The sequence below is a fragment of the Scardinius erythrophthalmus genome, assembly GCF_964197995.2.
Source record: "Scardinius erythrophthalmus genome assembly, chromosome: 12".
NCBI classification, from domain to species: domain Eukaryota; kingdom Metazoa; phylum Chordata; class Actinopteri; order Cypriniformes; family Leuciscidae; genus Scardinius; species Scardinius erythrophthalmus.
In genome coordinates this window covers 2,406,687-2,434,119 of record NC_138232.1, presented here as the reverse complement: position 1 = coordinate 2,434,119, position 27,433 = coordinate 2,406,687, and the positions used below count along the sequence as shown (strand labels likewise).

At 36.6% G+C, this 27,433-nt stretch overlaps 1 protein-coding gene across 4 annotated transcripts; it reads right to left on the bottom strand.

The window, feature by feature from the left end:
- Window positions 1-345: 345 nt before the first annotated feature.
- itcha (itchy E3 ubiquitin protein ligase a) lies at window positions 346-27,433 on the bottom strand. Of its 4 annotated transcripts, none has more exons than XR_014031223.1 (25): window positions 27,208-27,433; window positions 24,189-24,249; window positions 23,871-24,012; window positions 22,798-22,922; window positions 21,810-21,941; window positions 21,012-21,060; window positions 19,235-19,407; window positions 17,675-17,864; window positions 17,346-17,441; window positions 15,751-15,925; window positions 15,540-15,606; window positions 15,331-15,415; window positions 14,208-14,336; window positions 13,870-13,942; window positions 13,430-13,501; window positions 13,240-13,328; window positions 12,999-13,158; window positions 12,752-12,885; window positions 12,402-12,542; window positions 8,935-9,055; window positions 8,232-8,336; window positions 8,024-8,120; window positions 3,921-3,993; window positions 1,743-2,477; window positions 346-627 (listed from the first exon to the last, which is right to left on the bottom strand). XR_014031223.1 is itself a non-coding variant. In XM_081380883.1 (24 exons), the coding sequence occupies exons 2-24, from the start codon at window positions 24,211-24,213 to the stop codon at window positions 2,378-2,380; spliced, it is 2,553 nt and encodes an 850-aa protein (XP_081237009.1). In that variant the 5' UTR covers window positions 24,214-24,249; window positions 27,208-27,433; the 3' UTR covers window positions 346-2,377. The 4 variants fall into 4 exon arrangements, 2 of the variants coding, with proteins under 2 accessions (XP_081237009.1, XP_081237008.1); XR_014031224.1 differs by having other exon boundaries at window positions 15,540-15,609; window positions 27,208-27,374; XM_081380883.1 differs by having other exon boundaries at window positions 346-2,477.

The window sequence follows — 27,433 nt, the reverse complement described above, 5'->3', positions numbered from 1 at the left end:
AACAACTGTGTAAATAAATCAAAATCATGTTCTGGAAAAGAAAAGATGAATCTGTGCTAAAGTGAACACAAAAAAACTGCTTTGCTTGTTCAAATCGTCCCTCTAAATCTGTTATGATCATAAGTTATTCTTTGTACATTAGTATTTACAGTCCTGGTTTTGTGTTTTGCATATGAATAAGAAGAAAAGTCTTTGAAACGCACAGAATATCCATGAGGTCAGGGACTAAATCTTCGGCATAACGTCTCTACGACACAAACACACTTTATTCTTCTCCAAAATAAAGCACATTTTTGCACGAAATTAGTGATTTTGGTGAACAACGTCATTTTTTTTTTTTTTTTTAAGATATAAAAGACTAGCTGTGAATTTGACCTCACTAAAATCAGCTAACATTATGACATTAGTCGTGTGGATAGTGAACTCATGATTGGTAGGAAAGTGAATATTTAATAGTGGCGCATGAAGATGAAATTATTAGATGGTTTGATGGGACTATTGCTGTATGTGAACCCAACCACACATGCATATACATACTCTCAATGAAGGCGTTTCCAGGTCACAGCTCACTTCAAAATTATATTTTGCATAAAAAAAAAACATAAAGCCTATCCTTTATTACGGAAGCTTGTTTCCGCCACAAAATAAAACATTTTAAAAGATAATTTCGACTTTTTATCTCACAATTGCGAGTTTACATCTCACAATTCAGACTTTATTTCTCAGAATTGCGTGAAATAAAGTCAGAATTGCGAGATATAAAGTCAGAATTGCGTGAAATAAAGTCAGAATTGCGAGATATAAAGTCAGAATTGCGTGAAATACAGTCGCAATTGCGTGAAATAAAGTCAGAATTCTGAAAAATTTTCTCGCAATTCTGACTTTATAATACGCAATTGGGAGATATAAAGTCAGAATTGCGAGATATAAAGTCAGAATTGCGTGATATAAAGTCAGAATTGCGAGATATAAAGTCAGAATTGCGTGATATAGTCACAATTGCGTGAAATAGTCGCAATTGCGTGAAATAAAGTCAGAATTCTGAATTTTTTCTCGCAATTGCGACTTTGTCACGCAAGTCTGACTTTATAATACGCAATTGGGAGATATAAAGTCAGAATTGCATGATATAAAGTTGCAATTGTGTGTTATAAAGTCAGAATTGTGATATAAACTATTCTGAGGTAAAAAAAAATATATATATTTTTTTGCCTTAGAATTGGACTTTATATCTCACAATTCTGAGAAAAAAATGATATAAACTCGCAATTAAGTGTTATAAAGTCATAATTGCGTGAAATAAAGTCAGAATTGCGAGATATAAAGTAAGAATTGCGTGAAATAAAGTCAGAATTCTGACTTTATAAGACGCAATTTCGACTGTATTTCACGCAATTCTGACTTTATATCACGCAATTCTGACTTTATTTCACGCAATTCTGACTTTATTTCACGCAATTATGACTATATCTCGCAATTCTGACTTTATATCTCGCAATTCTGACTTTATATATCTCGCAATTCTGACTTTATTTCACGCAATTCTGACTATTTCACGCAATTCTGACTATTTCACGCAATTGTGACTATATCTCGCAATTCTGACTTTATATCTCGCAATTCTGAGAAATAAAGTCAGAATTGCAAGATGTAAACTCGCAATTGTGAGATAAAAAGTCGCAATTATCTTTTAAAAATGTTTTATTCTGTGGCGGAAACAAGCTTCCATACTTTACAGCAACTGTTACAGCAATAAGAATGAGATTTTCCTGCATTACAAGTCAATATTGAGGTGTAAAAACTAAAAAATTGCACGCCTCACTTTTTCTTCATGCAATATTTCTAATTTCTAAGATTCTGAGATGAAATATAACTAATTATTTCACTAATAAAGTGCAAACCTTTCTTTTTAACTGGTGTTTACCACGTCTAAAAAAGGATTCAGGTGCAATTGTGCACTGGCAATAAAAAAGTAATGAAAGTGTAACTTGCACGAACTCCTCCTCGCATGCACACGCAACAGAAGAGACTCACTCAGACACACACCATGCAAACTCACACTTCAAGTCGCAGAGGAAAAGATAAACATCAGAGTCTGTTGCATGTGCATTGCTGGAGTAGAGATGAGCGGCAGTCGTTATTCGGTGGAGGATCACAGTGTGCATAGAGTGAGCCGATGTCTGGCCAATGATCATTGAGTAAGGCAGCATAAATCAGAAAATGGGAAATGGAAGCAGATTTCCTTTCAACAAAACACTGTTTATCACTCATTCCTGGTTTTAAAGTAGCAGCGGCGGCGGCAGCTCTTGATATGATGGAGAAAGCTGATGTGTGTCGTCATGGTAAGGTGTTTAAAAGGCGATGTCGTGCGCATGCATCACTCTTGACCGAAGCCTTCAGTCTCCTCGATGGCGAACAGCAGCTTCTCCTTCAACTGCTCGTAGCTCTTATAGGGCGGCAGATCCAGACGGTTAAAGCTGGGGGGGGGGGGGGGGACAATAATATAAACACTGTAAAACTTGTGTTTTATATATTATAAGAATGCTATATTTTTAGCTTGAAGATAGTAAATGATTTAATCGTGGTTGTGAAGTGAATGAATTGCACACTGGTCATTTACAGTCGCATCAAAAATTATTCAAAATTGAAATATAATTTTTTTATGTGTTTTTACTAGTGTGTGCAGAACACTAGTTCATTTATGTAAGTGAGGAGAGCAAAATCAAGTAAACTGTGACATATTATACTCAAAAAGTCTTCATACAGCGACTACCAGTAACATTTATACACATTTGGGACCAAATATTATTCAGACAATACAATACAATACAATGTTTATTTATAAAGCACAATTTAAAAACAACCGAAGTTGGCCAAAGTACTGTACACACACACACACACACACACACACACACAAAAAAAAAGAAATAGTAAAATAATGTAATGATAATAATTTAAGAATAAAACACAAGCTATAAAATAGGTGTAACACACGAAAGTAAAGTCATAAAACAGCAAGTCAAGATATATTAAACGCCAAAGAAAATAAATGAGTCTTAAGAGTAGACTTAAAAGTAGATAAAGTTGGGGCAGTTCTGATATGAACCGGGAGACTATTTCATAGTTTAGGGCCGATGACAGAAAAGGCACGATCACCTTTAGTCTTGTCCTGGGAACTTGCAATAGTCCAGAATTAGCAGATCTAAGTGACCATGACTGAGGGTAGGGATGTAGCAGATCTGACAAGTACTGTGGTGCCTCATTATGAATAGATTTAAAAACAAACAATAGAATTTTAAAATCAATTCTATATTTGACCGGCAGCCAATGTAGTGAGATCAAGACCGGCGTGACGGAATCATATTTACGTTTTCCATAAAGAAGAAGACACTTTGAGCTGATCATGTTTTGCTGAAGTATTTTTTCTTTAATTGCTAATGCTCTTTTTACACACAGACTGAACAAAATGAAGCATTGCTTGGTGATTGGTTGAGCTAAACTGGTATTATCTAATTGTGTAGTTAAATTTAACAGCTGACAGATATTCAACATAATTCATGTGTGAGACAGTCTAACAGAAGGACGGACAAAACCAGTCAAATATCAACTGAGTTCTGCTCATATTTTATCACCATTTTCTAAACTATAGTGAATAAACAGCGATAATGTGAGAAATGTTGAAGGTGTCTGAATAAAGTTTGGTTTGACTGTATTATTACCTACAAGAATGCTGTATTTTTAGCTTGAGGATATTAAATGATTTAATCTTGATTGTGAAATGAATGAATTGCACACTGGTCATTTATGTGCATTGATGCAATACAGATTGTATCTGCTGCTTTATTGCACAAAACTAATTAGTGAGAACAGGCCTGTGCATACTGTACATTATGATAATGAAATTTGATTTCTGATCTTACCATGTGTGGCTCCTCGGCAGCCAGTTTTCTTTTCCCACTTTCTCAATACAGAACTTCTGCGGCCCATTGCTCCCTGCAGGAATAAAACATTCATTCTGATCAATAATCATATTCTTTAAAGTGCAATAGAAAGGACTGGAATTGCATTTAAACCAACATGTTAAGGCATTTCCATCACAAACCCCCTACAGCAGGGGTCACCAACTGGCGGACTCCGGTCCGAATCCGGACCGCAAAATGCGTCCATACGGACCGCGAAGCCTTTTGAAATAATGAAATAAATAAATGCCGCTATTTTCTAATAAAAACACATTTATATCAGGCACATCAAAGTCAGCTCAGTAGAGACGTTTGGGTCCAACAGCGCAACGGTTTGCTACTACAGTTACTATGCTCACTGTTGCTACGTTCAGACTATTTTTCAGACCAGATGCGCAGTCATTGCGCATTAATGCGCAATGAAGAGAGCAGAGAGCGCGCAGACAGATGAAACTTTCAGCGAGTGAAAAATGCAGAGAGATAAAACTTTCAGTGAGTGAAAAACAATGGCATTTTCAAAAATTAGTAAAGTTGACGCTGAAAACCAAGTTTTCTGAGATAATTGATGGAAAAATACGCATTTATTCTTCCTGCATCGAGCTGTAACTGTTACAAGGCCCGTGTGTCTCATTTGCTCCGAGTCTGTCGCGGTTTTATAAAAATGGAAACATTAAATGTCAGTACGAAGCTAAACATAGACACTTATTAGAAGAAACTTATCCTCAGCAGTCCGAGGTAAGGGCACAGAAAATAAATGAGCTCAAAGCCCAGTATGAGCGATCTACACGGGTCGTCCTCTCTCACTCATTCGCCGCCCAACATCGAGCATATGAGTGTTCACTGATAATACAGTGAATTTTAAACAATTTTATTTAAATTTCATAAGAGGTTATTTACATTTTTATGGACTGTAGCCTACAAAATAAGAGATAAAGGGTTTCTTGCACTTTTTAATTTTTCCAGGTGGCACTATTTTTTGCATGTGTTTCTGAATGATATTGCTGAAAACGCACTTTAGTTTTCCTTTTAAGTTGTTAATGTTGAAATTAATGTATGTTTAGTGCACATTTAGAGATGAAGGCATTTTGCACAGTTTCCTTTATCATATTTTTGTTAGACATTGTTACTGGTTGAATTCAGATATTTTGTACCAAATCAACGTAAAGGACATAACAGAACAGCATTAAAATTAGATCAGTTTTGTGAAGGATTACTTATGGATGCTTATGAAAAGACATATTGTTTATCCATTATATTTTGTTCAAAAAAAATGTTATCTACACTCGTTTCTTTAGTCTGGTAACCCATCAATTCATATTTTTAGGTATATAATGTCCGGACCTCGGCTGGTGAGGAGGGTTCATTTACTGGACCTCAAGCAATTTGCCACTTCCCTTTGCCACCAAAAGCCTCTAAATTAACAGAACCAATCAGAAGACGCGAATCAAATCACATGATCTCAAGATGAATGACACAGTGCGTATGAACCAGCTTTCAGTTGTCGAGCTGTACGTTTTTTATCCCGTTTAAAGAGATTTTTAAACAAGATGGAGGATTATAATGACATGGATGAATCTGTTGTAGTTTCACTGGCAAAAGGAAACGTGGTCAACCTTTCTAACACCGTGTCCTCACTACACATGCGATAAAAGGTTATTTTCCATGTTAATCAGAGTGTTTGTCCTAACCAGCCGCGACACGCAACGATTCTATTTTAGAAACGGTTTCTATTTTTCTGCGACATCGTGTGCTTTATTTAATGTTAAAAGCGTGTAATGTGACTTTGAATATGATTTAGTGCTCCAGCTTTGTAGCTGTAAAAGCAACAATAGAAAATTCACCTCAGATCTTGAAATTAAACAAATGGAAACAAGAACGTTCAAACTGTGAACAAACAAGTGTATTCTTTGAATTATGAATTTGATTATGTAGCTACATATCCATTTTTTTGCGAGTGCCGTCAAGATTACTCTCTGGTGCCGCAAGACTCCGCCCACACACTGTTCTGATTGGCTGACTCCGCCCACACGCTGTTCTGATTGGCTGACTCCGCCCACACGCTGTTCTGATTGGCTGTGGGTTTTGATTGATTTTGACGCATCTCGCAGTCGCGTCTAGTGTGGACAGACAAATTATTTGTCGCTGGAATCTTATCGCATCGCATCAGGTTAGGACACGGTGTAAGACCATTCTAAGACCTTGAACCTTTTCATAGTTCCTAGAACTATTGGTGGAAGTTCCCGGATTTTGGCGTGTTCTCACCACAGGAACTATGAACGATTTTAGTTCTAGGAACTCCTTTTGGAGGAACTAATTTAGCTCCTACTTCAGAGTCGGGTCTAAACCAGCGCTATAGGAACTACCAGTGACGTTAGTGAAGAACGCTGATTGGCTCGAAACGTACTCGAAACACCAGCACCCGCCATTTAAAAAAAAAAGAAAGTCATATTTTTACTCCACAAACTAACTCTATGAACATGGAAAAAACAGTGATAGATGGACCTCTCAACCTTTACGCTGAGGAGAAAATACAACGCCACTTTGAGGGGACTAAGCCAAACATGATTATATATTTGTGCTCAGCAACACTGGACATCAACAATACAGCAAACACAAATAATTTTTCATATTTACGTTTATATTTACATTTATGCATTTGGCAGACGCTTTTATCCAAAGCGACTTACATTGCATTTCAAGGTACATTTTTGTCAGTTCTTGCTTTCCCTGGGAATCGAATTTCTATACATAACATGTATAAACTAATGTATAAACTAATGAACACGGAGAAATGAAAGTCACAACAACAAGCACGGCTTACGTCACTTCACAGTTCCTACTGGCGGTGCGAATGCAACCAGGAAAATGTTCCTGAGGGAACCATTAGTTCTCCGGGAAACACCCTGGTGGCTAGTTCCCAGAACTGAGTTCCTAGAACTACCCGGTGTGAAAGCCCCTATAGTTACAGTGGCAATGACAGGATTTCGCGAGTAGCATGTGAACACAACAGTGTTTCGTGTGCTGCTGTAACCCTGACAGAAAGAACAGCTCTATTCGCCACGACAAGCGAAACCAGACGGACTCTGAGGTTTTCACATGGACAATCAATTTTGTTAAATACCAATGAATTGACCAGTGACATTTTTGAAAACAAGGTATTTCAATAACTGCCTAATAACCTTTTCATTGCCATTAAAGTTAATTACTGAACCTAAACATAAAAGCCTGATAAAATAAATAAATAATCTAATTTGACAGAAAAAATGTGAGACGGACATGGTGTTTGCATCTGAAATCTTCTTATATTACACTATATATTCAAATTCAGATTATACAAAAGATTAAAAAATAAATAAAAAAAAAAACACATTTCATCATCATTTACTCACCCTCATTCTCATTTTTTAGCAATTAAACATGATCTTTCTTTGAGTTTTCAGAAAATTGTACGCAAATTAAAACCATGGTATGTGTCTATAATGTTTGTAATGAACATGTATTTTTATGTTTTTAGATTTAGTACAATAATTTAGTACTTTATTACTTAGTATATAATATAAATGTAATTAATATTAAACTATTAATATTTTAATATATGTGACCCTGGACCATAAAACCGGTCACATGGGTAAATTTTTTGAAATTGAGATGTATACATCACATGAAAGCTGAATAAATAAGCTTTCCATTGATGTGTGGTTTGTTAGGAAAGGACAATATTTGGCTGATATACAACTAATGAAAATTGTTGCAAAAAATTCGAAATTAAGAGAAATCTCCTTTAAAGTTTTCCATTTATGTTGGCGATTGTGCTGCATTCACTCACAAAAATACATGTTTTATATATTTACTGTAGGAAATTTACTAAATATCTTCATGGAACATGATTTTTACTTAATATCCTCATGATTTTTGGCATAAAAGAAAAATCAATAATTTTGACCCATACAATGTATTGTTGGCTATTGCCACAGATATACCCGTGCGATTTGTGACTGGTTTTGTGATCCAGGGTCACATATCATCTATGGTTTGGCATGACACTGTCAAACTTTGACCCTTACCCATTAGATCAGCGAATCCCCCGACAGGTAGTCGGCATGTGCCGGTTACAAACTGCAGGAGTCGCATACGCTTCTCATTGTCGATCTCCTTCACAAACTAAACACAGACAGACAACAGGCGATGGAACACCGACACCAATATGGCAGCATCTCCACATTTATGATCATGTGGGTTTGATTTGATTAGTGTTATATTGTGAGATCTAACCTGCCAGAACCAGACGATCTGTTTGCTGCTGCGAGCGTAGTGTCTGTAGATGGTGTTCCTCTGCCAGTCACCCAGATCGATCTCCTGCATCCCACACAGCATCACCTACACCACAATTACAGGATCAGAATATACAGAAGACATGTAGACAAACTGTGGCCTTATTTAGACCTGATAATAACACGAGTGTCAGCACTAAAAACAGTCGAATGCATCTTTCTTGGGTCATTTGGAGGTCAGAGATGCATATGGTCAAATCACATTTGTATTAAACTATAATGCACCATAACGTCCCAAACAACAGCTAAAGACTGCCTGCTCACCCAACATGTAGTCAAGGGTTTTAAACGTTGTTTCAAAGTTTTAACTTCCAGTTAAAAAAAACATAAATTCCTGATCTATCATCCTGTGCCATTTTCAAGAAATGGCTGAAGATGCATCTTTTTTTGGCAAGACTTGATCCATTAATACAAACACTCTCTTTTCTTTCTATTTATTTAAAAATACATATACTGCATTAGACTAAACTGGGAAGGGTCACAGCACTTGCATATTGTTGTTATTGTTAGTTTAATTGCTTCTATTGCTCTCTTCATTTCTATGTCGCTTTGGATAAAAGCGTCTGCTAAATGATTAAATGTGCCTATCGGTTATCCATGATTCACAAAAAAAGCCTTTGAACATTATGAGTTGTAGTTTGTACCTCCAGTTCCTTGGCATCAAAGTATTGCAGGTACTGCTGTGGCAAGACCTCATTAAAGCCCTCGAGGAACGCCTGAGTTTGTTCCTCAACCCCTCTGGACAACCTCCACTCAGCAACCAACCTGCCACACAGTTGATTTCATCATTATTAATTAATATTGAAGTGACTGATATTAGCGCTAATAGGGGTGTCACTATTTGCTCTGAGCAAAGATTCTTAACAAAATGATGCAATGCAATCTGAAATTTGGAATTATTTTGATTACTTTGGTGCAAATTAGTTACTTATTTGAAAATAATTTTCTAAATATGCAGAAGAAGAGAGAAAATTAATCAATACCATATCAATACTTTGAATTTTCATTAGATATTTTTACAGTCCTAGTGGCTAACAATATATATATATAGTCACTATTGGGTCGTATATCCAAAATCATTACTATGCACGCAGTTTGGAGTTTGTTTGCAGTGCAAGGGTGAATAAAGAACTGGTACTTTGAATAAGTACAGCATTTTTTACTCAAGAAACACTAATATATATATATATATATATATATATATATATATATATATAAGTCTACTGTTTTATGTATTTGAGGAGCGGAGAAGACAGTCATTGAGTCATTGCCAATACTGCCTTAAATAGCTTGTGTGTAGCACTTCATCTTTAATAACATCAGATTTTGGACAAATGACAGAAAATATTGAGTGGCCACATAGCTACAGTAAACATTATAACCCGTAAGTTGATGAAAATGTAACACAATGCACTTACTAACTCAGATGCGGATTGACAAAACAAAACACGTCCTAAAATTCTCAGAAATTTGCTGGTAAAATGTTAATAATATAAGGACTCATGCAAATGTCTGACCATATATAAAGCCACGGTATCAACGTTGACAATGCAGTTTAATTATTTAAAAAAAATCAAGTCTTTTCCATTTTCTAAAAAGTAGAATTTTTTAGATACGAGGTTTCCGCCTAACACAACGATATAACAAATTATAATTTATACAATACATTTACATAATTCATCTGTGCACTATGCAGGGGTGCAAACACATGTATGGTCAAAAAAGAGAGAGGTAATCGAAGCCCTCGTCCCGCGGCAAATATCCAGATACTACATTGCCACCATCCCCAACCCACCCCTATAGGCACATAGAGTCAAATGAAATTTAGAAAATCTATCTTGCACTTCTTCTTCTTGCTTTACTGCTACTTCCTGAAAACAATTTCACCTGATGATTTGAATAGCTCTTTTTGTAAAGAATTAATAATTCTAGGATGATTGGGGTAATTGTGTAGGGTAGGCCTAGTCAGTGCTTGAAGTGGGGGGAAAAAGGTGCCGGAACTCTCTTGCCTTACTCTCACCGCCTTCACCCAGGGCCGGATTAACAATTTCCTGTGCCCTGGACAACCAGACTCAAGACCCCCGTAGTTAGGGGTGTTCGGGGGCATGCTCCCCCGAGAAAATTTGGATTTCTCTGATCTACATATGTGCAATTTAGGACTTTTGAAGGCCAAAAAATTATAAGAAATAGGCTATCTTTAAAACCTTGTCATTAGATTATTTATCAATAGGCTACCTGCTCTCTCCTCATCTTTATATTTATTTTCTCTCAGTCTTCTTATCCTGGCCTATTTCTTCCCCTCCTAAAGCTGAACTTAGTCTTTTCATTTTCGTCTGTGTCAATGACGAAAGTAAACATAGGCTCAACAGATATATATATACGTTTTATGAATCATTTTCTTAGACAAGTTAATTCACTCAAGGCTACCAGGAAAGCTGTAGCCTAAGTCAGTATTGCCATTAGGAACCTTCTGCAAGCTTTGGAATTTGAAAACGTCTGTTTTTAAATGTTAAAAGTAATTTTAAATAATACAAATTATATATAATGTCATATTCTGTGTTAATTTTGACCATGAACCACACGCTGTCACTTTAATTCAGCGCGTGCAGCACAGCGAAAATAGACTCGTGTGGAAACAATCGTTGGACTGCTGTATATGCACCGCTCCTGGAACGCATTGCCGGACCGCATCCGCGTGCAGTGCGAAAGTTCTAGTCTAACCTGTTAATATGGGTGCGGAAAAAAAATAAGCTCCGCATACGCATTGCAAACGGAGTATATGTGAAATGGGCGTGACACTGACGCTTTTTCTGTCAGTGGTAGAGTACCGGCTACATGCGAGAAGTAGCGGTACGCAAGAAAACGTGCAGGTACGCTTTGGAGTAAAATGCAGAAGTGCCGGTACTGCGTACCGGTGAGTACCGCCCCACTTCGAGCACTGGGCCTAGTGCATCTGCATAGAAACTAATAAACAAAATACAAATATAAATAAAATAAAACACAAATACACGAGAAATAAAGCAGTGCTTTATGTTTTTCAGGTAAATTAACTGTATTAAGTATTAATACAGTTTATCTTTTGACTAAACTTTGATTAACTTTGGTGACACAAACAGCTGCAGGTATATTGGGTGCTGTCCCTTTAAGACGAATGCACGTATCTAATACCGGTAATGACAACGCGTCTGTTTTATTTTGACTGCGTTTACAGGGAAACTTGTTGAGACGGACACTGGCTTATTTTTTCGTGCACATGTCTGTTCAAACACAAATAGATAAGAAAGAAAAGGGAATTCGGTGTTCACGAACTTCACGTGCTGTCTGCGACTGCATGGCTCTGTGCGCCGACAGACCATCTACATTTGGATGTTAAACATAATAGCCTATATATAGCCTGATACAGCAAAGACAAAGTCGGCAGTATTGACGGCAAAATAGGCTACAGAAGATTTCGTTCTGTAGGCCTATTGACGATTGGCAATATTTGAAAATCGATAATTAGGTCTATTTTTTAAATTACAATTATATATGCATTTGTCAAAACCGAGAGACTTTCAAGCATCAAAATGTAATTTATTAATATGTATTTGCGCCTTCTATTTTGTCTGAAAACTTCCAACACTCTTGCGTGTCGCGTGAAAAATAGGCGTCGGTTGCGGTTCTATTTCTAGCACGCGGTTTCGGCGCGGCTCGAGAAGTGTGTGTGTCACGCAGGCATTGTGCTCTAACACAAGCTCTAACCAGTTAACATGAGAGCCGACATAAAAACGGACACTCCACGCCACGCAGAGAGAAATGTGATGCAGTGGCAGATCCAGAGTGAGACAGAAACACTAGTGGTTCACGCTTGCGCACATACTGCTGGTTTGGCGCGCAGTGTTCTGGTTCTGATTCGCTTATTTCCTATTTACCTGTTGGTGGACGCAATCCAGAATTACTGTTGGTTAAATTATAATCAGACTCTCTCAACCCCCCCCCCCCCCCCCTCCTCCTAAAAAAAAACTCTTCGGATCTGCACGATTCACACAAGTCACCCAAACTGACGTGAAAAAAGCGGGAGGCGCCGAAAAGCGCGCTGTTTGCACCCCTGACTATGAATGAGATTTCCTACCTGATATACTCCTCTTTATTTTCCTCGGTCACCTGAATGTTTCCTCCATCAGGTTTGAGTTCATGAGTGGTGACCTCTCCCAGAATCTCCTTATCCACCGAGAAAAACATCTCCAAGCAACATTCCTCTATATTATTATCCCTATAGAAAAAACATCATTATCTCCAACCATTGTCAAATTACATACAAAAATACATTATCACATTATTCTGTTTCGTAATTAAGAGCAGTCACAGGGATTGTTAATTTTCTTATAACTCCTATCCCTTATTTTCACAGTTTTAACCCCCAAGCCCTTACTCATGTTTCTTATCGTAACTCTGTAACTCATTCAACTCATCCTCACTCACTTGATCCAGATGAGCGAGTTGTAAAACTCCGGGTCGATGGACTCCAGGTCTTTCAGAGCCAGAGGTTTATTCAGGATGCGCTTATAAAAGGGCAAAGAGAAGCCGGTGTCTATGAACTTTCCATGAAAGAGAGCCTATGAGAGAGAGAGAGAGAACGCACAAATAATGTTCAGAAATTTTAATTGAATTCCAAACTATGATCCGTCAGTCTGTCCAGTACAAGCACAACATGACTCAAGCGTCATACCATTGCAATGAACCGGCCAATGAACTTGAAGTACTTGAGGTGGTCAGGGTTGATGGAGGACGCGGGGTTAATCTGCAGGCAGTAGTTGTCTTTGCCGGCATATTCGAACAGACAGTACATGGGGTTCAAGACCTCGTGGGAGAGCAGGAAGAACCATTCCCTATGACAGAAACACAACATTACTGTGCGTGTGCACATACATCAACTCAAGTCATCACTTCCTGTAATTTATGCAATATACCTCGCCACGCCTCCATAATCAAGACCCTCCTCCCCTGGGAAAATAATCCACAATCTCCGTCTCAGATCTTGCGGATGGCAACTCATAATCTAAACAGATCAAATTACAAATATTTAACTTCTTTCTACATGCCACATGGTGACACACGTAAACCAGAATTGACTTGTCAAATATAAAATATGTAATTCACCTGTTGAAATGAGTCCTCGAACAGTGTTTTGCGACTGACGTGGATCTTAATGTGCTGAGGCATTGCTAGTTGCTATGGATAAAAGGATCATTTAAATCAATCAATCACATGTGCAAATATTGCCCTATATATGAAAATTAATTATATATATTACATTATTTAAAAACAAATCGCATTTTTAAACAATCTTCACTGACATTACTGCAACAAGTTTCTTGCATTGTCTGCTATTGAATTACTAATAATTAAAATGACAACATTTATCCTGTTGTGTTCAATCATTATAGTGTGTTTTGCTGATTAAACCGAAGTAATACAAAATTTGAATGAAACATTTATAACCCTAATGAAAGAACAGTAGCAGGTTTTTAACAAAATCCAGATCATTTTCTGAAGATTTAGTGTCAAAGCGACTTGTAACTGAAGTCACTCGGTCTTACCTGACACCAGAAGCGGAAATAGTGCACTTTGGCTTTAAAGTCTCGTACGTATGTGATCTGAGGGCCGTTCTCACTGCAGGTTCACAAAGACAGAAACAGACTGTAAAACTACACCAAAACCAGATGATATCGTTAAAAAACAATATGAAACATCATTTAACCTTTAATCGCATTAAACCACATTTGACTTATGTAACATTTCAATTTCAAAGTGAATATATTTGTATCCTAAGACAGGAACACTGTCTATGCTTTCATTATGAACATCTGCACACACAGGGACAGAGGAGGTCACAAAAGACCTTCTCTTCATATATTAAGCTATTAAAAGGGCTTACAGGGAGGATTTTCCTGTACGAGGGTCGATATATGTCGTCGTTTTCCTGTTGTGATCGACGAAATAGGGAATCCCGTCCACCGTAAACCTCATCTCCCAACCCTCCGGCAAAGGCTTCTCATTCAACAACCTGACAAACAAAAACATTTAATTCAAGCAGTAATGCTCCTTGCTTATTCTGTTTTACATCAAATAATAAAATCATATAGAAGGGAGGCAATTTAGCTGTGTTCAGGGTTATTGTCATTAACCAAAACTATTTAAAAAAAAATGTAAGTGGAAAAACTTAAACTGAATGAAAATTAGAAATGTTGCCTTGACAACTAACTGAAATAGTTTTAAGATGAGGAATTAAAATTACTAACTGATAAAAACTAACTAAAATAACTAAACTAAATAAAAACTAAAACTGAAATAAAAATTAATTAAAACAAAATAGTGATATAAAAATGACAAAAGCACATATCAAAAACAAAAAAACATAAAAATAACAGCTAAACCGAAATATGAATTAAAAAAATATAGCTTCACGATTGTGGCTGAATTGAGAATCACAATGTTTTTGTTTCAAATACAGATCTTGATTCTCCCACGATTCTGAACAGACAACTAAATAAAATAACATGTAAATTACTAGAGGTTCTTACACAATATTAATTGCTGCAGTCTATTTAATGTAATTAAATAACATTTTTGTAAATAGGTTTGAGTGAATGATTCAATGACAAATACATTTTTAACCGTCACTTGCCGCCACCTACTGGTGTAACTATGTAATCGATACAATCGTTTTTTGAAGCGCCGTGTTACTTTCAAAAGGTGATTTGCTCTATTTATATATGTTTATCTGTTCTATTTATATCTGTGTTTATATCTGAAATATAAACTTTTATACTGTGTGGTAGAAAAGACTTTTTGTGAGGCCGTTTCATACCTAAACATGCTCTGGTATGATTTTGTCAAAGGTTTAATAGACAGAGGCGAATCGCTGACATTTAAAAAATAATATCACGTGGGTGTTTGAATCGAGATTGCAATCTTTTGACAACTAATCGTGCGGCTCTAATAAAAAATTTAAAATAAATACTAAAATAACAGTGGCTGTGGTTGTGATTTTGTCCCACCCTTGTGTGCGAGGATCCTCCCATTGCGTGGATCTTGTAGGATGATGAACAAAATACATCCTCCTATTACTGTCTGTCCGTTTCTCTGTGAGCCAAACAACACACAAGTAGAAAGTCAAGGATGATGCGCTCAAGAAAAGACAGTGTGAGGCACTCTATTATGAGAGGAAAATGTGATTTCCTCTTTCCGCAGTATAAAAATGACTCACCCCATCCCGCCGGCAGAGGACCCAGAGGGTCAAACTCTTTATTAGCTGCAGGCACAAGCTGTTCCTGCTGCTGAAGAGATAAGCAGACAGGAGGAATAAGGACAGATGAAAAACCCTTAGCTCGGGTCATAGAGGAAATCCTGGCAGCTTCTTTTAATTTAAAATTGCTTGAAAAAAGTTGAAGTACATTATCTTTGACATGTTTACTCACCCCATAGATGAATCTCTGGTTGAAGCGGTGCATGGCTCCCTGCAGCTGACTGCGCTGGTTCTGCCACTCCTCGTAGTTTCGGACCGACTCTAGTGTGGGTCTTTGCCATGTGGTGGTTCTGATTATATGATCCACATAGTACACACGGCCCATCGGGTCCAAGCGACGCTCCCAACTACCACACAAACACACACAATTCTCTAAACAACTGCTCATTAAGGACATTTACACATTTGACCTTGGATGATTTCTGATACCAATAAAAACAAATAATAAGTATTATTATTAGTAGTACTAGAAGTAGTGGTAGTAGCATTAATCTTTCATACATAAAATGCAGCTAAAAAGGTTTCACAGGTCAGAAAATAAAAAAGCATAAAAAAATGGCATTTTATTAAAAAAAGTCAGTAAAGGCCCGTTCACACCAAGGACGATAACTATAAAGATAACGATAAAGATATAATTCTAAAAATCGTTCTCCATATTAAAGAATAACAGAGTTCACACCACAACTATAACGATAAAGATGTGAGGAACGATATCGTTGGGATCACTTTCAGAACGATTTTTTTTCAGCTGTCAAACGATAAAACACTGACAGTCAATCAGAATCCATTCTAATTTAAAGGTCTCGCGCATTTAAAATGGGGCGCGCGCGCGTGCTTAGAATAAAAAGACCGTTATCGTTCGTTGGTGTGGACGCATATATAGTTATCTTTGTCTTTATCTTTATAGTTATCGTGCTTGGTGTGAACGGGCCTTAACACTTTACAATAAAGTCCATTAGTTAACTACCTTAGTTAACATGAACTAAGAATAGTAATAAGTAAATATTGAAATTAATATTAACTAATACATTATTAAAATCAAAGGTTGTATTTGTTAACATTGGTTAATGCACTGTGAACTAGCATGAACAAACAATGAACAGCTGTATTTTTATTAACTGTAAAAATATTATACATATGAAACTCGAAAAATTTGAATATCGTGCAAAAGTTCATTTATTTCAGTAATTCAACTTAAAAGGTGAAACTAATATGTTATATAGACTCATTACATGCAAAGTGAGATATTTCAAGACTTTATTTGTTATAATTTTTGATGATTATGGCTTACAGCTTATGAACATTTAAAAAATGTCTGAGATTTTGAATTTGGGGTTTTCATAAGCTGTAAGCCATAATTATCAAAATTATAACAAACAAAGGCTTGAAATATCTCACTTTGCATGTAATGAGTCTATATAACATATTAGTTTCACCTTTTTAAGTTGAATTACTGAAATAAATGAATAGATGATTTTTCGAGTTTCTCCTGTAGTAATAAATGTATTGCTCTTTGTTAGCTCATGTTAGTTAATACATTAACTAATGTTAACTAATGAACCTTGCTGTAAAGTGTTACCAAAAACTATACCGAAGGACGCTTAAAATATATGAATCTACAGCCAGCTTAAATGCCGTTTTCAGATGCTCTTGAAGGTTTGGGAGCTTGTCAAACTTCACTAAGTAAAGGGGCATAATGACTAAAATCAGTGAGCTTTTCCTGACATTTTCTGCTTTACATAAAAGCATCTCTGCATCAATGGTTACCCCGGTGGTAGCGGTTCTGGTCTTTCCCATGTGGTTCTTTTCTCAATATGATCCACATAGTAAACGCGGCCGTTCTGATCGATTCTCTGCTCCCAGCTACACCATACAAAAAGAAATTCCATTAAACATATCAGACTAAATCCATACAGGCTTACTATTATTATAAAGTGTCTTTATTTACATTCATTTATTCATTCTGACATGCAACAGGAGCATAAGCTCTTATTAGTGGCATCATATGAGAACATTTCTGTCACTGTGAGCTTAACATAGCAAGTCAATTAGAAAATCTAAACTAAAAAAGTGGAAAGGTTTTTGATATCACATACCCAGGAGGAAGAGGGGTGCTATTGATTAGCGAAGCTACGGGTGGTGTTGGACTGGCACTGGGGGCCTGATTTGACCCTGAACCTGAGCTTGACCCCTGACTCTCCGTTTCTCCGTTCACACACACTCGTGGAGACGCCTCCGGGCTGGGAGCTCTGCTGCCGTGTGTGGGAGTAGAGCCAGCAGAGGATGCTAAAAAAAAACAATAGGTATAAAAAAAATTATAGGTAAGTAAAAAAAAACAATAGGTATTTATAGGTATTTTTCAGATAGGACCTTTCATGTAGTGTGTAATACAGCTGTTTGTGAATGTAACAGGTCTGCAAAGTTTTAGGGTGCTTTCACACCTGCCTCATTTAGTTTGGTTGAATCGCACTAGAGTTCGTTTTCCCCATTGAAAGTGTGAATGCGGCAATCGCACCAAAAGCGGACCAAACAAGCGTGAGGAGGTCTTGGTACGCCTTGAAACGAACTCTGGAGCGGTTCGTTTGTGGTGAGAACGTGATCCGACCTCGAACAGAACCAACTGCGCATTTCTGGACTAAACCAGTTGCTGTAGTCAGCTGCGCTGTGCATTATGGGATGAGGAGAAATGTTTGTTGACAGTTTGCACTTTAAGCATGGCAGCTCGGAGTTGATAGAAATTATTAACGTTATTTTCGAACCACATCCTCGCTTCTTTCTCAAATATTATTGTCTGTCTAAAGTGGTGTTGACATACTATATAATAAAATATGACCAGGGATACATTCAGCCCACGCATTCGTCTGTCCGTAGTAAACAGTGGTGTGTTGTCTGCCGGATTTTCCATCTCTTTGTTTACTTCCGGGAATTCTGTTGGAATTTTCCCGCACGTTAATTCTAACCAATCGAAATGCAATTATGGAAATGCGTTCAAGACACATCTGGCCAACGAGTGATGTGGATGTTGTCACGTGACTGCATTTTGGTTCGTTTTATCAACTCATAAATTGATCTGGACCAGTGTGGTGTGAAAAGGAACCAAAACGCCTGAAAAATGCTACAAAGTATAATTTTTCGCCCTTGGTCCGGACCAAATGAACCGAACTACAGATGTGAAAGCACCCTTAAAGATCAAAGTGCAGATAAATGGAGTTTCTGTCTGCCAACCCCAACATTTTTTTTAATTCTGAATGGAATGAAACAAGTCGATAATAATTCCAGTGTCACTTCTTGTTACAAACCTAGGTAAGGTTTGAAACAAATGTTGTCTTCATTGAACAATGCCCGTGAACAATTTCTACGCTGACCCGCGCTGTAAGCAATCAACCAATCATAACTGGGCCATCTGACCAATCAGAGCAGAGTCCGCTCACGGAAAGATGGGGTTTAGAGAGACTGGATCCTTTATCCAACCATTTCAGACACTGTGATAAAAAAGCTGATGCTGCGATGTATATTATGAGAAAATTGATGTTTTTTTTTACCTTGGGTGCATGTTAATATATTGTAGGAGACTCCAAAACAAAATTAGGAACCTTTAAAATAGCATCACACATGTGACACTATATTGTCACACCCCTATTGATGAGGTTCTCTACCTGTGGAGGAAGTGTGTTTGTGTGTCGAGGCAGGGGGCGGTCGCTGAGGTCGAGATGGACGCGGTGGTCTCAGAGCCCCTGCGGATGGAGAGGAAGACTCAGCGCTTCCCACTGCATGACCATTGGGCAGTGGCGCTTCATCAGTGATGTCACTGGATGGGGAAGAATCTCGACTAGACCAACAACAAACAGAGACAACGATCAAAATTCAATTAGCGTAAAATAAATAGCAAAGCAAAAACGGTCTCATTTGTTAACTTTAGTTTAAATGCATTAACTAACATGAACTAATCATGACGGCATTTATTATCCTTTGTTTGTTACTTAATAACATGTTCATATTCATATTAGTTCACTGTGCATTAGCTAATGTTAGCAGATCTTAAAAATGTATTATTAAATGTTGATATTAACATTAGCTAAGATGCTTTAGGTCATAGTTAGTTCATGTTAACTAATGTTAACAAATTAAACCTTGATTTTCAACTTATACAATATCTGTTTAACATCAATAGGTGTCATTCATAATATAAAGGAAATTGGCTAAAAGTACATTACATTTTTTATTTTTAAATGTATATTCCACAAATCAACTGCTAACATTCAATAATCTGGCCATATTTTAATGCATATTATTTAAACCAAAATAATGAGTTTATATAAATGAGTATATAAACTAAAGAAGGAAAATATTTTACTAGGGCTGAACGATACATCGAATTTTCATCGTCATCGCGATATGAAATCGCACGATGAACACATCGCAATAGACAGCCTGACACGATGAATAAGGGAAAGCAGTTTATTACGTGCGCCAAGTGCATGTAATAAACGTTTGACCCATCACGTTTAGCCCTGAAGACATGGTTGGCATGTGAAGCCCCAGGAAGTGTCAGCTACGCTCAGATTGATTTGTGAGGTGTCAATTTAGTTGCGACACTGTGCCGTTAGCAAATACGATGGCGGAGGAAGGAGAGAAGAGTGAGGAAAATGTGGTGGCTGACGAAGACCTTGTGATGAAAAAGAGCAGCACTTCAGCTATATGGAATTATTTAGGATTTAGGAGAGATGACGCGTTACAAACACAGGTAACGTAGACTAACCATGTTCCGTACACAGCGATATTCCGTACAGATGACCTTTTCCCGCCGATCGCTGAATAAATATGAGCCATTACAGTTATTTTAAATGGCCATTTTTATTTCTATTTATTTATTTGAGTATAAACCTTATTTTCCCCACATTTGTTTTATTCAAAGATAGATGTTTTTGTTGAGTTTACAAGAAAATATTTTGAAAGGAGCAGGGGAAATTGAACGTTAATTTTTTATAGTTATAATGCCTCATTTATGTGTAATTTGTTCAATCAAAGCATGTCAAAAATTATCTATTTGATTTCTTTATTCAGTGGGAATAGGCTATTTAATGTTTAGGTTCGCAAAGAACCTATGCACTAAGCGAAGAACCGAAAGCACTAATCGCTTTATCGCAAGTTAAATCGTCATCGCAATATTAAACAATGTTATCGCACATCGCAGCTTTTCCTCATATCGTGCAGCCCTATATTTTACACTACTGTTATGTATTAATAAATCCTGTATTATGATGATCTATAAAATGCCAAGTGCACTGAATAAGCAATCAAGATATTTCCCTCGAGAACTAATTTAATCAAGAATTCAAACAAAAGCAAAGAAAGATACACACTCTTTCTGCACATAATGTGGTAATATTCCTTCATAAACTGCACAGTAGAGTCGAGTAATCTTTATTTTACCTCCCTGCTACATCCCCGTTCTGTATGGATTCTCCATTTACAGCCGAATCTGTGATTGCAGAGAAACAGCAACATTACACAAATCTACATTTTTAACAGCAAAGAATTAGAGATGCACGACTCTGGATAAATAAACTGAGCCACTTTTTTGTGTACGTTTCAAACAGATATGTTCTGACAAAATGTTAATTGCTGCAGTCTATTTAAAATGTTTATTTAATCTGAATGAATTCTTTTTTTTTAATAATTTTGAATAAATTATCCAATGACTCAGTCATAAAGAAAAAAAAGAATCAGCATTTTTTTTTTATACGAATCTCTTGATTAAATGACAAATATATTTTAAACAGTCACCACTCACCACCTTATTTGAAGTGCCATGTTACTTTCAAAAGGTGATTTATTCAATTTTGATCGCTTCAGTAGACATCAGTGTTTATATCCGAACTATAAACTTATCCCATTACTTCTATGATAATATGAATATTTGTAACATAGAAATAACTGTACCTATTCATGAAAAACTGCTCTTTGGATCAGTGGCAGCACCAACGCAGATCTGAGTGCCGAGAAAAGCGCTATATAACTGTAATGAATTATTATTATTAGATCTGAATGTTCCGGTGTGATTTTGTCAAAGGTTTATTAGAAACAACCGAATCGTTGCCATTTAGGAATGAGGTCGCGTCGGTGTTTAAATCGAGATCGCCATCTTTTACCGCTTAATCGTGCAGCTCTACAAAGAATCTAAATCTCTCAACCGTTGCTGAAAAACATCAGAGAAAAAGAAAGTCTCACTGTGCTTTTGTTCCTCTGAAGCAAAAGTCTCGGGGTCCATCTGCAGTCCATCCAGACACACCGAGATCTCTCCAACCACCTCCGATCGCACTCTGTCTGAACTCAACTGCAACGTCTGCACAACCTCACAAACTGAGACACACACACATGATCTTCAACATGACACTGCTTACATAACTGAAAAATGTATATTAACAGCGCATAAAAGCAGTACCCTGATGCCAACACTTTTTAACCATGGCTTTTAAACACTTTATTTTACAGTGTCCTTGTCACGTTGCATGTACTTACCATAGTAAAAACAGTCAATTATGCATAATTACATGCAAGTAACCCCTCAACCAAATCCTAATGCTACCCAAACTTTTAGTAAGTACGTGTAGTTGCTTAATATTACTCAATACTTAAATATATAATTACACTATAACAACGACACATTAAAATAAAGTGTAACCGGATTTTTTTTTTTAAATAATCTTGTTTCACAAATGACTCGTTCAGACCAAGTCATGAATTGATTGAAATTATTTATAAAATAAACCAACATCATTACGGCTTGGTAGCATGTTTTACCAAAAATGCAATATCAAGCAGATAAAAAAAAAGCTTTTAAAGCTTAAAACCAGGTAAGTCATGTTCACAGATGACCTGGAAAGGTAGATTGGCTTCACTTAACAAGCTCACAGCATCACTTCAGGTCACAGGAAAAGAAAATGGTAACCAGGATAATCAACACCCTCAACTCAATCTTCAGTTCTATAATTCACATCAGCGGTGAGCGGTCACATGATGCATTGCCCACATGACCAAAGTCTCTGAAAAAACACTTTGTTTGATACTATGAGTCAGTTCACCTGCCTCTCTCTTTATCAGACTCTTGAGTGAACACACACACAGACACACACGCACACAGAGACACACACACTCAGACTAAACAGGCCTGACTCTGAATAACGAGATTCACAAAGTGAAGAACATGGAAACTCACTCTTCATATTGTTGGCTTTTAAGGTCTCGCTGACCTCAAGAGTGGCCAAGCCCAGCAAAATGTCGGCTTTAAGTGTCTGGTGACTCCAAACACGGAAGATTAACTTGCTGAAAGGGCTGACGATCCTGCAGGGAATATGATCAACAGAGCAGTGATGTTAATGTTAACTAAAACTATTAAAAATTACTGAAATAAAGCCGACTTAAAACTTTTATATTCCATAATTCAACTGCTAACATTCAATAATCTGGCCATATTTCTATGCATTTTATTTCAAATAAAATAATGAGCATATATAAGAAAAAAATCACTACACTTATGTATCAATAAATCATGTATTATATGATCTATAATATCTCAAGTGCACTGAGTGAGCAGTCAAGATATAAATGTATAAATATTAGATGAAAAACACTTGCCAACTAACTGAAAAAAGTTACTAAAATTACTAAAATAAAAATATCTATTTTTAGATATTTAAAATCAATCTAATAAATCAAAAGCTAAATAGAATTTGTTAAAAAACACAAAAAAATAACAATGACTAAGTATATAAAAAAATTGGTAAAACTTATTAATAACTTATAAAATTATGAATAAATACTATAATGGTATATCAAAAATACTAGAATAACACTGTCTGCAATAGTCATTACACTTTAATAATGTAGTTACGTGAATAACAACATTCACTTTTAGTCTGGAGAGAGAGATCAGAACAATAGGCAACACTTTACAACAAGGTCCCATTAGTTAACGTTAGTTTATGCATTAACTAATATTAACTAACAATGAGCAATGCATTTGTTGCAGTATTTAGTACTCTTTGTTTATGTAAGTTAATAAAAAATATAACTATTCATTGTTAGTTCACTTTAGCTGAAGTGATATTGTGTGTAATGTTGAACTTAACATTATTTTTCATTGTTAGTTCATGTTAACTAATGTATTTAACTAATGTTAACAAACGGAATTGTAAAGTGTAACCAAACAATATAATGATAATAAACACTGATTCTGGATCAGCTCTGTAACGCAAGTGTCACTCGTTTTAGTACATATTTCTCTCTTACACAGTGAGAGACTGTTTCCATTTGGGACTGTGAGTGTTGGTGCACTTCTCCGTCTTCTTGGACTGGCCGTCCACACACACCTCCACGTAAGGACTCGGCCCAAACCAATTCTTCTTACTGTCCCGCAGCTTAGCGGACAGAACTAACCAAAGACAACAAATGTAATCACAGATCTATTCAAAGTATTCATCTGACAACAAATATCCAGATGGCTGACATCTTAAAACAATATGAAAGCGCTACATTAAAATGTGTGCAACCCAAATTACAATTGTGAAGTCTTGCAATTACAAAATACAGATTATCACTTTAGCTCACCTGTTATCTGAAGTTGAGACTTCATGACGCGGCCATTAAAAGCACTTATTGTGGCTCAAATCTGAAATAAACAAATAAGCATATACAGTCAAACCAACATGTATTCAAACACCTTCGAGATTTCTCACATTATCACAGTTTATTCGCTATAGTTTAGAAAATGTTAATAAAATATGACAAGAATTCAGTTTATATTTAACTGGTTTTGTCCGTCCTTCTGTTAGACTGTCTCACACATGAATTATGTTGAATATCTGTCAGCTGTTAAATTTAACTACACAATTACATAATACCAGTTTAGTTCAAGCAATGCTTCATTTTGTTCAGTCTGTGTGTAAAAAGAGCATTAGCAATTAAAGAAAACACACTTCAGCAAAACATGATCAGGTCAAAGTGTCTGAGTAATATTTGGTCCCAAATGTTACTGGTAGCCACGGTATGAAGATTTATTGGGTGTAATATGTCACAGTTTACTTTATTTTGCTCTCCTCACTTACATTAATAAACTATAAACTATAGTGTCCTGCACACACTAGTAAAAATTATCAAAAATTATATCTTGAGTCTGAATAATTTTTGGTTTGACTGTAAATCGATTAATTAATTGGTTAAGTCTCATTATAACTAAAACGTGTCAACTGAGACGGTAGTAAATAGTGGCAAAAGGTCATAATACAACATTCGCAAGCCATTTTCCTTCTGTAATGTGTCACATATCTAAGCGAAACCGGATATGCTTTCATGTTGACTATCTCAACAAAACACCCACTCTCTTTCTAAAATGTATTTTTTTCTGGCTGATCTGTCACTAAATGCACAGTATAGACACACCTGACCCCTGATCAGTGCTGTGTGTCGTTTAGTAATGGTGTGTGATGTATGTCGTAGTTGTGTCTTCAACACCTCCCTGCGGTAACAGCTAATCTCACAACCGAAGCCTCCAGAAGTCTCCAGTAATCCTTGGCAGATTACAGATGATGCAACTCCAAGGACAGACCATGTTTCTCAGTCACTACAGGGAATCAGTCTCTCCACTGAGAGAAAGTCCTGATAAACCCGAGATTAAGGCTTGATTTTCACTGGCCTGACATTATTTACTCATCCACACATCGTTTTCAAATCCAAACCTGTATGATCTATCTATTTAAAACAAAAGGAAAATGTTCTTTCAGCTCTTTCCGATACAGTGAAAGCTAATGGGTACTGAGGCTGTCAAACTCCAATAAGAACATAAAAAGTCGTCCATTCCTATTACTCATTATAACAGGTTTGATATTCCTCAGTCTAAACCATCTTTAATGCCTCCAAGCGCATTAAACGAGAACTCCGGTCAATTTTAACATTGAGCTCATTTTTTTGTACATTTGGAGTGCTGTCAATACAGAGAACAACGACAAAAATCGGTGTTGCCTACACCGTGTTATCCTCTTTTTAAAATTTGCACCCTGTTGACTTCAATGGGGCAAGTTTTAAACCTGCTTTTAGCCTCTTAACATCCTTGATGTGTCATTACAAGTGCACAGCCAATGTGAGTGATTCCTTCTGAGTGATCGCGGGTGAATCTGACTGCAGTAGATGTGAAAGATATGAATAAAAATGATGATTATTCAGCCAGCGCACATACCTGTGTTTACATCCTGTTTTCGGTCGAAGTCCAAAGTAATCGATTGTCGAGTTAACGCGCATTGGTTTAGTATCTATGATCACACACGTGAACTCGACAATCGATTACTATGGACTTCGACCGAAAAAAAGGTTTAAAACTTGCCCCATTGAAGTCAACAGGGTGCAAATTTTAAAAAGAGGATAACACGGTGTAGGCAACACCGATTTTTGTCGTTGTTCTCTGTATTGACAGCACTCCAAATGTACAAAAAAATGAGCTCAATGTTAAAATTGACCGGAGTTCTCCTTTAAAAGCTCACATCTGCACGCTGTCAGAGATTAGTTAGCCACATTAAAAGTTAAGAAGATTTTAAAGCGCATACTGTGGTTTTACTTTTAAGGTAAGACACTGCAATGTATTTTCCATGCACGGGTCAATTTTGAGATTTTGGGGTATTTTGCTTCCAGTATTTATTTTAATACACATTGTCCATTTGCGTTTGTATCATTCAACTGGTTTATATGACATTTTATTCATAGAACAAGGTGAAAATGTATTTTTTTTTCTTAGTGTTGACTGTATTTTCTGAGTTATTGAGTCATAAAAACAGAGATAAAAACCTCTAATATAATCAACAAAATGAAACGAATTTTGAACAATGGCTTTATCCAATACTCAGATTTCCATTCTGGAAATATATGCTTATTAGTGCACATTTAATTAGATAAAGTATAAAATACATATTTAAACATTTCAGAAACCTTGTAACATATAACAATAGTTTTAATGTAGCGTGAATAATTAAGTGTGGTGCTATCCGTTACCATTATACCCTGTGGTGTCTTGCCTTAACAGTTTTGTATAAAAATACATCTCATACACTAACAAAAGCACTGTGGTTTTACCACGGTAACTTACAGACACGATATCACATGGTAATATCAATGTATTTTGGCATATACCACAGAAATTATATAACAGTTCCATTGTATTCCTAGAAGTAATCTTAGCTTTGTGTAGCATACAAATATCGTGGTACGTAAATATCAGTACCATGGTATCAGATGGTACTTTTATACTGTGTTATTATGATGATGATACTGTCACAAAACTAAAGAGCGCATTACAGAAGTGACGTCACGTGGCGTTTCTGACTGACGGTGTCGCAGCAACAAAAACGAATGTTTACAAGTCAATTACATGCATGTATCTTTTTGAAACCGATAATGGACACTTTTTATTCGTTTCACATTATTAATTACGTTCACTAATCAAACAGCTGTCAAAACCATCATCAGCCACACAGTCTAACGGTCGGTCAGTCAGTCACCGGTCAAACAAGCTAGCGCGTTATCAAAACACGGCTGTTTTTCCTCCATATTATCCTCTAAACCTGTGTCGCTTACATCTTACCGTCTTATGATCACGGGAAATGTTTCTAGATCTCAGTTTTAACGGGATCTGAGGTCATATTCCCGTCGTTAAAATAAACTTTGCTCCATCTCAACCGGTTGAACAAAACGTCCGCCACCAGCACTGGCTCCATGTCAGATTGACGTCACTGCGCAACCCCGTCACGTGACGCGACGCGCGCGTCCGTTTGGATAATGTACTTCTATTACCATTACCCATAAAGACT